Raw genomic sequence first — 12,102 nt, forward strand, 5'->3', positions numbered from 1 at the left:
ACATTGCAAGCAAAATGTAAATTGTGATATTGTATATTTCGTCGAGCGCTTCACGAATTATGTAAAGAGAAAGGTTGCTATCAGGCAAATGAAGAGAAATTGTTAGCTCGGAAAACTCGCTCGTGGCATGTTGTTTATTGTGCACCGTAAATCTCGCCAAATCGTCAAGTAGTTTTTATAAGTAGTTTTTTAATATTCAAAGGTATATAAAATATAAGAAGTATAAAACAAATTTTCAATATTTTAGTATAATGAAAATTGTGAACCAAATATGATGAACTACAAAAATATTATTTTGTAATTTGTTATAATTCATTTGGCTTTGCTTTTATTAATGTGCCAAAAGTTCTCAAAAGTAAATGCTGCTGAAGGCATAACATCTATAACGTCGGATGTTGCAATGTAATCTTATGACGAATGGGTTAATTAATTCTCACGCTGACATTTGACTCGCCGGAGTGAAATCCAGGATGCGTTCGAAGAAGTGATTTTGCGAATATATTTCGCGATGTATTCTGGAGTATTGTGGGGTGAGGAGGTTTTCGACGTGCAATCTTTCGTGTCAGAGAAAGTCATGCACATTGTAACACACGATAAATATTAACGATTTGACTTACACGATACTAGCAGTTAATATTGAATGTATTATATCAATGGACAAATTCGATAATTATTATACTTTATTAAAGTAATTTTTTGAATTTTTGAATTATAACTTAAATTCTTTTTTTTCAACTTAAACAGATTTAAAAACTAAACGGTGTTCTTTATATTTAATAATAGTAATTCCTAATCTATTAACAAGAACTTTATTTATTTTATATTCTTAATATTTTTCTGATAATGGTACATTATGTTTTATTAAAAATACTATTTTTAGGAAACTCTAAACTTTTTTGCATCTTTAGCTTAAATAATTAAATTATTTTTATCAAGAATATTTTTCAAGATTTAAGAGAAGTATTTAATATTATCATTTTTGTAATTTTTGTAAAATAATCCAATGTTTTACAATGTTTGATTATTTTATTATTTTTTTATCTTGTATAATTCTCACATACGATAGAACTCGCATGAATATTTTTAATACTTTTGATAAAATGAGAATATGAAAAATTCCATTAGATATTATTTTAATACAAATATTGGCCTTTTTATATTACTTTTATTTTTAGGAACTAGAAGAATTTAAGTTTTATTATTACTATTATTATATGTATAATTAGAGGGACGAAAATAAATATTGAATCTTATGTTTAAGCAATACGTCATTATGTTAAGTAAATTTTAATTTTATTATAAAAACAGTTAATAACCAATTAAAAAGTTTTGACTAACTTTATAAAAATCTCTAAAATAAACTTTAGATTTGTTGACTCCAGATTTGTGAAAGAATTTGTAAATAAATTTCTGGTCACGCTCTACGTAAAATATACATAATTATTAAGTAATAATATGTAATTCTTACATTTATTAAAAATAATGTTATTAAAAGATAACATTTTCAAAATGAAAGACTTATTTCTCCATTAGAATATAATAAATAAATTTCATTCCTTAAGTTATTTAATCGCGGAATTACGGGTGACTATTTTGCGTTCATGTGCTTTTACAATAAAATTTCGACATAATCGATAATTATATAAAATCGGACCGGTTTGAGCGGAGGATTTATCTAACAGATATTATATATATATATAGAACTTGATATCGTCGGTCCGCGGGGTTTTCTTTTCGCGGGCGCGGATTAATGATCCGCAACCGACAACGGTTTTATTACGGATTTTCCGAATGCAAATTTGTTTATGTAAAAGGAGAAAGGGGTAGTGATTCGTCGCGGGGAGGGCGAAAGCGCGATCACTCTCGCAAAGATCATGCAGCGACTTTTACGTAAGCATGCATATCACATGCATTTATTGTTCCTATGGGTAAAAAGATGAGCATTACACACGTTGCGGTTAACTGCAGCACCCTCGCTTCTCCAACTCAATTCTTACGCTTGTAATAGTCCTCGCTGAAACATTGCATTTTGTTATAAAGAGCAGTTTGATGTATTTTTCAAAGTAAGCCTAATATTGAAATTTAGAGAAGAACATTAAAAACAAACAGGGAAGTTAACAAGCAATTATTGACATTTATAATTGACAAAGAATTAAGGACAAGCAATAATTGAGAAATCGACCTTAAAATTTATAAGAGAATCTGTTATAAAAAATACACAAGTTATCAGTTACTCTCTATATATATTATATTTTATATTCTTTATATTACAGAGTAACTTATATAATTTTTGTGTATTTTTTATAACAGATTCTCTTATAAATGTCTCTTATAATTAATTCTCTTATGAATAATATAAAGGATTTCTCTAATATAAAGATCTTCTATAAATAATGTAAAGAATATAAAAATAAAAGAAAAGAAAAAGCTCTCACCATCCCTGCACGGATTCTGGTTCCGTGCACCTGAAGCTGTCTTCGTTGTACACGGTGTCGGGCTCGCATTGGCCCTTCTGCGGTACTACACCGTTCTTGCAGATGTAGAACTTGGCGCAATCCTCGGGATGCGGATAGGTCGGATGCGGTAGGATTCTGCCGGACGGGCCGGCGACGTCGCCGTCCGGGCATACAAAGCCATCGTCCAGGACATCGCGTTTTGCGTTCTCGCATAGACGAGTGGCGTCTGCCGGCCAGACACAGCTCGACATCTTGGGTTCATAGATTAGTCCGGGCGGGCAGGGCACTACTTGCACTACTCCATCGATGCAATTGACAAAACGGTCACACGCAGTCGGGTCCTCGTGGCTAAAAATGCCGTTTGCCCGCGGGCACCCCTTGCTTGGTTGCGGCTCCTCTGTTCAATTATATAATATATTATTATACGTATAATACTAGTGCATAGATAATTATTTCAGTTTTGTATTAGTCTCTCATGTATATTAATTATTTTATAATTGTGATATAGTAGAACGTGTTTCTATCGAGGTTTGTCTTCAAATTTACAATTACAAATAAAATATATTTTTTTAATTTTAGCGATTAATCACTAGAATGATTAATGTTTAATAAATATTGATTTCTACAGCAAAGATTAAAAAAATATTATACAAAATATTTTTAATATAAATTTGATTGTAATTTTATTAAATTTATCTTGTATTTTATTTTATTTTTTAATTGATATTTTTATTAAACTTTAATTAAAGTTTTCTTCAATTTTAATTAAAATTTTTCTGTATGAGATCATGTTATATTATTACTTATGAGAAAACGCAAAAAAGACCGAGACAGAATTTGATTGTCCATTCGTCTAAAAACCGGTTCATGTCGAGTTCTATTTTTGCGACACTGCTTAATCTGCCATTCTTCTAGTTTGTTGAGCTGTTGAGGAGAATATGCATGAAGTATAAAAGAACTCTCATATATAATTCCTTTATTCGAGTACCTATTATTGGAAAGAATTTTCTTTTCGAATGAAAAATCTTTCAATTTTAAAATAGTATATAAATATCAAAATGAATGATATAGATAACAATAAAGATATTTCTGTGTAAATAGTAAATAACATTTTTATGTATGAAATTATTGAGATTGGCATATAATAATTCAAAGAATTAATTTCTAATCTGAAGAGTAAAATGTCAAGAGACTACGAATTCTTTCTTAATTTATGATAATTGTAATAATCTAGATAAGTCTAATTGTAATAATTAAGAAGGATTTAATAAATTTAGAGGATATTTTAATATAATTCGGAACTTACGCAAAACTGTGCGGTCGCCGCAAGGTACATTCGCCGGTATATCGCAGAGTTCCTTCTTGGGATTATCATCCCTGAAGACGAGTCCATCCTTACAGAGTTTCTCCTCAGGCTGACCATCCACGCAGGCGTAATAAAGATCGCACTGTTCGGGATCGGGGAAGAAACCCTTAGGCTCTGGACACCGGAACTGAGCCCCACTCAAGGTGGCCAGAATCACCAGTGGCAGAAGACCACGAAGAAGCACGTGCTTTCCCACTTCCAACATCCTGAAGAGAGTCCCAAAGAGATTCGCGAAGTCTTTCAGATCTCCGTCTTGAAGCTACTGTCCTGAGGAGGCTCTCTCCTTCCTCCTTTCTTCCCTTCCTCTTCTTCTTTAACTTCCTCGTCCTTTTCTTTAACTTCGTCCGCAGTGCGTCGCGACGCTGATAAAACGTGACTGCGGGTCCGAAACGGGTTCTGTTTCGCTCGACAGTCTCGCCACCACCTTGGTGGGTCCTTGCTGTTGCACATTTCCCGACCCTCCCTCCTCCCGACTTCGCCCCCCTTTCGCCGAAAGTCCTGTCTGTCTCTCTCTTTCTTTCTTTCTTTCTGATCGAGCAATGGTCTCACTGTTCCTTTTTCTCCCGTCACGTGCATTCTATTGGATGCATAGACGCAAGTTTTATTGCATTGCGTTATTATCGGTGCATATAAATTCCGGACATTTCCGGGTACTGACGGCGAGACCGGGTCGTTGCTGTTGTGCTACCATTTCGCGATTTGCATCCCTTACTTCACGCTTGGAATTCGCATTGCAAACGCGGCTACCGTGTTACGTTTACTTTAAGTATCCGATTAATTTTATTAATCCGAGATATTTTTGAAAGCGGAACGAGAGAAATTATTTCGTGGGTTTTGTGGAGAGACAATTATCTATTTGTTTATTTAACAGAGCAGTTAATAGAGTATTTATATATCAATTAGTTATCTAAAACTATCTTTCTACAGCTGTACATTATTGTGAAGAAAACAAAAATAATGATCTTGTAGATACAAAAACTATCTATTTATTTAATGTACCAATTGCATTAATAATTTCATAATTTCGAACTAGAGAAGTATGATCGTTAAAAAATAAAAATAATTGAAATACATATGTTATATAAATGAGAGACTTGTAAAACGCAATTTAATTTTGTAATAGTATTAATATACTGTTAAAAAATTCTTGTTATTCTCAAATAAAATCATATTTGCAAATGATAAGATATTGCAGTAATTGAATATCGTCACGTTGTATAAAGTGCAGAATTCAATTTTTATTGAACGAGTAGATTTAATCTTCAAAAAAAGCGTTCAGCAAGTGGCATTTGCAACAGACGCTTGTGAATTGGAAAGTTAAATGGAAGAGAGAGAGAGAGAGAGAGAGAAAGAGAGAAGAGAAAGAGAGAAAGAGAATACTGTGCATATAAACTCAACTTACCTGCCACGCAAAAGAAATAAATTAATCTTTCGCCAAGAAAGAGTAACGGTATTTCTTTAATCTAACGTGTTATGAAGATAAAATTGTTTTTTCTGTGACGCTTTGTTACAATGATTTATTTATAATATTTCTTTTCTTTTTACATGGATTTAAAATTTATTTTATTATGCATTTTAAGGTTCGGGGTTTTTTACTTTTCCCTTCTTTTTTTGGCGTAAGAGCTTTTTACTTTGCTGTTAACAAACATTTGGGAAAGTAGAGCGAGTAAGCGCATCTCTCGTTCGTATCTTGTTCGTATAATAATAATGCAATACCAGAAAGAGAATGAGGGAAAGAGAGAGAAAGTGAATTGCAGAACGAGAATCAAGAGAGCAGTTCAGGAGAAAGTGATAGTCAACTGATCTCATAACGAGAATGATTCAAGGCCTTTCGCAAGTTCCTTGAATACCATTTTGAGAATCGATCGACAACTGAGTCACCATTAACTTCTCTTGAGAAAAATTAAAATTATTTTATTAATGGTGTCAAAAAGTTTTGATAATGGCGCCTTTCCTTTTCTCTTTTTATTTGTCACATAACACAAATTGTATTTTATTTGAAATCTGAAAAGTGTAAAAAAAAAAGAAAAGAAATATTTATAATTTTAGAAGATATGTATTTTTGTTTAACAGTTGAAATAATATTATTAATAATGAATTTTTTAATATTTCCGCGATAAAATATTTATAATTTATAATCGAAATTTCTTAGATTAATTATGTAAATCGAATTAAATATTATAAGTTCTTTTCATTACATAAATAAATTAATTTACCGATTTTTTTAAAGAAAATGTTATCTCAATTTTAGTTCGAGGCATTTTAATTAATTGGGAACTAGGGAAAGGAAATCAGGTTTCGATTAACTGATCGAAGACTAATAAAGTAAAAATAAAATGTATTCCAAGACATTCAAATGGCTAAACACACACATGGAGATACACGCTGGGCGAAGGAGGTGACACGTGATTAAAGTGAATGTGCGGTGTCCCGATGCGGGACAGATGAGCATGGATGACTTCCTTACGGCTTCTCGTCCTTGTACCAGTCCTCGCTGCAAGGTAAACGACAGTTATTAAATTCCCCGGACTTTTTAAGCACGACAGTAGCTTAATTAACTCAAAATAAGATTTCATAAAAACGTAACGTAGAATATAATAATCTTAATAATTTGGTTATACAAATAGTGAGAGATTTTAAATCTTGAAATTTACAATTGAAAATTAATTAAATTGAACACATAATATTAAAGATGCTTATTAACCGAGTGAGATTGTTGAAGTTCTTTTATTTAATATATCATGACGTTCAAAGAGTGCTACCAGAATTATATATGTATAACCTGTATGGAATGTATTCAGATGATGTCAACATGTTTACTCTAACTTGATCTTTTAGTGATTATATTAACTGCTAAATCGTCAATATAAAAATAAAATGATGGAATAATATATAGATCGTAAAATTAACTCGTACCATCCACGGACATTCTCAGGTGCATCGCACCTCTGCTGCTCTTCATTGTAGACGGTGCCATCGCTGCAGCCTTGTTCACGCGGCGTCACACCGTTTAGGCATACGTAAAACTTCTGACAGTCCTCGGGATGCGCAAATTTAGGATGGTCGACCACCATGCCCCTGCTATCAACCTGGGTCTCGGTTGGGCATTCAAAGCCGTCTTGCAGCTTCTTGCCCATAACTCCGCAACCCTACATCATGCAGCACATTTCTGTGTTATCGTGTTGTTGCATCGAGGAGCATTGATTTCAGTTTAATTTAACAATTTCTCAAAAAATTTTACGATTGGCCTTTCTTCGTTAGATTAAAGTTAGATTAAGTTCTTTCTCGTTTCCTAATAGACATTCTAATTTTCTTTATATCATTTTTTACAACTTTCAATTTGTAGTCTCCAGTTTTATTTTACGTAATTTTATTTTACATAATTAAGTATGATATTAAAAAATTTAATTGAAAATTATACAATATTGTATAGTAGATTAGGATTTCGTTTCTCGCATCTCCTGAACGCTATTTGTCTGACTCCTAAATTCAAATGCTAACAGAATTGCATCGTTAAGTTCCCACTATAATTGCAAGGAAATACCTGAGACCTACCCGAGGATAATTGTAATTAGGAGAAAGTACATGCGCTGTGGGGTGTATTAGAAGTTTGTACTTTCTCTCAATTAAAGATTTAACTTCGGGGAAGTTCACAGCTTTTGTTACAGTTCCGAATCAATTGTTCTAAACCTCCGTCAGAGCAAGTCTAGGTTTATGTGCGGAATATGACTACGTTACATGTACATATACAGTATAAAACTCAGGATTTTGTTTTTTAACGTCAGTTAACTTATTCTAATACCGCGTGTGTCGTAACCGACAAAATAAAACAATTCTTTCTTACTGCACTGAGAAACATTTCGAGTTGAAAATGAACGAAAATTCTGATCATTTCTATTAAAATTTTGATTATCTCATCGAGAATTATAGATTCTATCAGAAAATTCTGATTTATACATTTTCAATCAATAATTGTAATTAATATAATCAAACTTTTTTCCAATGTCCTCTCTAAATTTTTTGGAGTAGAATTTTATTCTAAAGAGTGAAAATTGAGTCAATCTTGAAAAAAATAGCTCAATCTGTAAGACTGAGATTTGATTTTTCGGTGATAATTCACTCTAAAAATTTGAGAGAGTAAATTTTCTCACCTCGCGACCCGCGCTATCCGGCCACACACAAGTTCCGCTGTACTCATCGAAGTGCAGCCCAGTGGTGCAGGTGATTTCAATCGCCTCTCCGTCGATGCAATTGAAGAAGACGTTGCACACTGTCGGGTCGGGATGCGCGAAGAAACCGTTTCGTCGCGGACACTTCTTCGTCGGCTGTGGAGGTTCTATTAACGAGGACAATCGATCAATCAATCATGCAGCTTCATTATCGTAATATTATATTCGATATTTTAACGTGAATGAATAGGTAATATATTTTAATTGGACATATCAAATATACGAAACGCGCTTTATTGCATAAATATAAATAGATAAAAATAGACTTTCAAGACAAGAATTTTTAACAAGAAAAATTTAATTAATAATTAAATTAATTACTCTGACAAAGATAATAATATTTCAGATATTATATAAGAAAACATTATTAAATTAGAAATATTATTCGATATTAGCAACGAATGTATTAATTTTCAAAACGGTTCTTCATGAAATATCGTTTGCCTTACGTAATTCGAGACGGTCACCGCAATCGACGTTGAATACGTGGTCGCACTTGTTGACCTTGCGATTCAAGGGATCGAACACAAGACCGTCCGGGCACAGCTTCTCCGTTGCTACGCCGTCGATGCATTCGTAATATTTGTCGCATTGCCTACTGTCCTCGTATTGGCCGTCCTTGTTCGGGCAATTGTACGCGGCGTCTGTAATGTTGCCGGCGATAATACTACCGTGGTCTTACCGCGGGCGGAAATCGATGTGGCGTTTCCGGTAGACGGAGGTGATCGAACCTGTCCGACCTGCCGTCGCATTCTTGGATCGACATTATTTCGTCGTTCATTACGTAATTTTGTCTTGGTGCTGCGCACGACTATACTTATGCAACTCGCTGAACGAGAAAACTGACATTTACGATTTAGAAAGTCGCTCTCGTACTGTCTCCGGGTTAATTCTAACGGATATTTCCACTGAACTTACTCTGTTTCGCATTTTCTTTCTTTACTCTTATTGCAATTTCAGATAAGAATATTTCATTTGCCTTATATATTATAATATAAATATTTTATATTAGTCATGAAATTATCATCGACGTTTGTTCCAACATTATTTTATATCCGAATTCTATAATTATGTTTATATGTGTAGTTAAACAATTATATTGATTTTTTCTTTCAACACATTTGAATATCAAAAAGTATTTAAATTTTTGAAGGTTTGAATATAATCTACGTTATTCGAATTGAAAGAAAAAATCAATATAATTGTCCAACTATATAAACATAATTAAAATTAGAAAGTAAAGTAATATTGGAATGTCGATGATATTAATTTCATATTTGATACAGAATATTTATGTAACAATAAGATAAATAAAATATTCTTATTTTTCTCTTACTAGAATTAGTAAAGTTAATTTAAAGAATGTTAATTTAAAGAACGAAGCATGCACTCATAAGACGTACTTAGTATCTTTTTTTACACAATTAATAAATTTTTATTTTGCTCCATTTTAAATATAAACTGGACGTAAAACAAAATTTTACGTCCAGTTTATATTTAAATTTGTCTAGAGTAAATTATATTACAACTCATTTTCTTAATTTTATTAATAATAAATAATAATTTATGATAATATTTATGTCATAGATATTTAACAATTAATTTTTTTAAGAATAGCAGTAATTAATTTTAATATTCCAAGAGAGCATTTTTAAAGATTTTGAACTATGCGAGAACTTTTCTTTGTAAGATCTGTTCCTTAGAACGTTTTTATCATTTTTTATTTCTTTTTGATCTTTTTAAACGAATGATCGATATTTACGTGTCAGCGCGATTGCGCTCAGCAGCGTGACGATTCCGGTCGTGAACATTTTTCCGGTTTGCTTGTGCTTTCCCGTCGGATGATCCGCCGCAGGATGATCCTATTGCACTAAGGTTCACTGAAACGGGCGGAAACGGCTAAATTAGGCTATTTAATTTTTAGTCCTTCTTTGAAATGGCCCGAGGTCGCCCTCGCGAAACTGCAGCTCTTCGGCTACTCGCCGGCTGGGTATACCTTGCGGATCCCCACTATTTCCTTAAGCAAATCCCACTTTCGCCGTCACTTTTCATCGACGGACACTCGTCGAGAATGAAAATCGAAAAGATAGATGAGAGACAAAGAAAGAGAAAGAGAGGAAACTTTTACTCTTCTCTTTCCTTTCAGCGCTCTCACTTCGATGTCCTTCGTCCCGTTTTTCTGTGATGAGAAAAATACACGTCACAATCGCGCTGCTTCGCAATTACCACGACGAGCAAATGCCAGGAAATTTCGCCAATATTTTAATTATATTGTCTCCCTCATTTGAAAGAAATTAATTAATTTTTCAAGAGCAGGATGAAATTTATTGCGCTGTGAAATACAATTAAGCAAATAGAAATATATGGAAAATGAAATGAAATTATGAATTATATAATTAAAAAAAGAAGATGCAATAAAAAATAAAATTGTATGACATGAAAATAATATGTAAAAATATTATTTTTATTAAATATTCGAAAATTTGGTAACGCTTAGAAAAATCGAAAATTCAAGCTAAAGAGAGTGAATATTTTATTAAATTTAAGAAAGCGTTAACGTCTTGGTGAATCAAATTTACTCGCATTTCTAAACGAACGATTTCAAATAAAGAATAGTAAATTACGCATCACTGACTGCCAGGAAATGATAGCTTTTTATTAGGCTTTCTTCTCTTAAAAGTCGTTTAACATTCACCTTCGCTCTCGCTTCGATTGTTCTGAAAAACTGATTTCTGCGACAATGTTACTGTCCAATGTCATAGTATTCTCTTATTTATTTATTAAAATATTAGTAACAAACTTGAGATCTGTATCGTCAACTATTAAGCTAAAATTCAAATTTTGGATAAAAAGATTTATTTTTATTAATAAAAAATAAAATTTTATACGTAATTATTTTTATATAATATACTATATCTTATAAATATTTTATATAAAAAAAGTATTATAAAGTATAAAATATTCAAGACTATAAAATATTTTTAAAATGTAGATTTAATTATTCGTTTGCCTAAGCTTTTTATAATCTTTTATTTATACTTTTTCTTTCATTGTGTGATATAAAATTATATAATGAAAAATTAGAATTACTTCAGTATTAATATGAAATGTAAATATATTTCTTATCAAGTTGATACTGATTATATCAATTAAAAGTACTAATACAATATACTTACCTCTATAGCACAAAGTTGCACAAAAGTTGTAGCAACACTGCAGCAACATTACAGAGATTTTGCAGCGATATTGCTGCAAATTTTGTGCTGTATGGGTCTTTTAATTATTTAGATAAGGTTTAATGATTAGATAGAATATATATCAGTGACATATTTTATTACAGTCACAATATTGAATCAATTACAAGTTTTTCTTCGTTACGATGATGCTCTTTGCATTTCTCGTTTACGCTTCAGCCACTTCCAATATTTTTCCTTCGGGAAAGTGAGAATTGTAACATTTGATACATAATTTAATTTTCGTTTAAAGTTCACGCAATTTTAAGTTAATCATTTTGGTTAATAAAGTAAATAAATTTTAATTCATTAATTTACTGCTAATGTATTATTATATTGTATATTATTATATTATATATTTATTTTTATTGCTTATTTAATATTACGATTAGTACAGATTTTTGTTATTTCATGAAGTTTGGTATTCTAACATGTCTGTCTTTTACGTAAAATAATCTTTCACGATCTTTAGTCTTACGAAATTATTACGCTAAAGCTGGATTTCGGAAATGTTTCCCATGCATAAAATGCAAGGAATGCGTCAATCAATATCATGATACTTTCACCGCTTACGCAAATTTAACACGCGATCTAAATTTATTACGAAAGACTTTAGATTCTCGATTTTAAGAAAATTTCGTGATTTTACGAGAAATGAAAATAGTATGATTGTCAAAATAAAAAAAACCAAAGACGTTAATAATTAAATAAAAGTAATATATTATAATGCTATTAAATGAAAACGTAAAAATAGTTTGTTATCAGGATACCGACTTTGAATACTTTCCTTCAGAGTTAGTAGCTTATTTTTTCTAAAT

The 12,102-nt window shown here is 31.7% G+C and overlaps 2 protein-coding genes across 2 annotated transcripts; both read right to left on the reverse strand.

The window, feature by feature from the left end:
- Positions 1–1,884: 1,884 nt before the first annotated feature.
- Positions 1,885–4,200, reverse strand: LOC108762571 (uncharacterized). The gene is made up of 3 exons (XM_018509612.1): positions 3,763–4,200; positions 2,436–2,853; positions 1,885–2,014 (listed from the first exon to the last, which is right to left on the reverse strand). The coding sequence occupies exons 1-3, from the start codon at positions 4,025–4,027 to the stop codon at positions 1,987–1,989; spliced, it is 711 nt and encodes a 236-aa protein (XP_018365114.1). The 5' UTR covers positions 4,028–4,200; the 3' UTR covers positions 1,885–1,986.
- Positions 4,201–6,140: 1,940 nt separating this feature from the next.
- LOC108762573 (peritrophin-1) lies at positions 6,141–10,035 on the reverse strand. The gene is made up of 5 exons (XM_018509614.1): positions 9,814–10,035; positions 8,501–8,695; positions 7,974–8,158; positions 6,739–6,971; positions 6,141–6,316 (listed from the first exon to the last, which is right to left on the reverse strand). The coding sequence occupies exons 1-5, from the start codon at positions 9,860–9,862 to the stop codon at positions 6,286–6,288; spliced, it is 693 nt and encodes a 230-aa protein (XP_018365116.1). The 5' UTR covers positions 9,863–10,035; the 3' UTR covers positions 6,141–6,285.
- Between the last annotated feature and the right edge of the window lie 2,067 nt (positions 10,036–12,102).

The sequence above is a fragment of the Trachymyrmex cornetzi genome, unplaced genomic scaffold (genome assembly GCF_001594075.2).
Source record: "Trachymyrmex cornetzi isolate Tcor2-1 unplaced genomic scaffold, Tcor1.1 scaffold309, whole genome shotgun sequence".
Taxonomy (NCBI): Eukaryota; Metazoa; Arthropoda; class Insecta; order Hymenoptera; family Formicidae; genus Trachymyrmex; species Trachymyrmex cornetzi.

Coding starts and splice junctions, on each gene's coding strand:
- LOC108762571 (XM_018509612.1), bottom strand. CDS start 4,027: ATGTTGGAAGTGGGAAAGCACGTGCTTCTTCGTGGTCTTCTGCCACTG. Junction 2,854..3,762: donor CGGCGACCGCACAGTTTTGC/GTAAGTTCCGAA, acceptor ATAATTGAACAG/AGGAGCCGCAACCAAGCAAG. Junction 2,015..2,435: donor CCAGAATCCGTGCAGGGATG/GTGAGAGCTTTT, acceptor GCAATGTTTCAG/CGAGGACTATTACAAGCGTA.
- LOC108762573 (XM_018509614.1), bottom strand. CDS start 9,862: ATGTTCACGACCGGAATCGTCACGCTGCTGAGCGCAATCGCGCTGACA. Junction 8,696..9,813: donor GAGCGCAATCGCGCTGACAC/GTAAATATCGAT, acceptor GCAACATTACAG/ACGCCGCGTACAATTGCCCG. Junction 8,159..8,500: donor CGGTGACCGTCTCGAATTAC/GTAAGGCAAACG, acceptor CCTCGTTAATAG/AACCTCCACAGCCGACGAAG.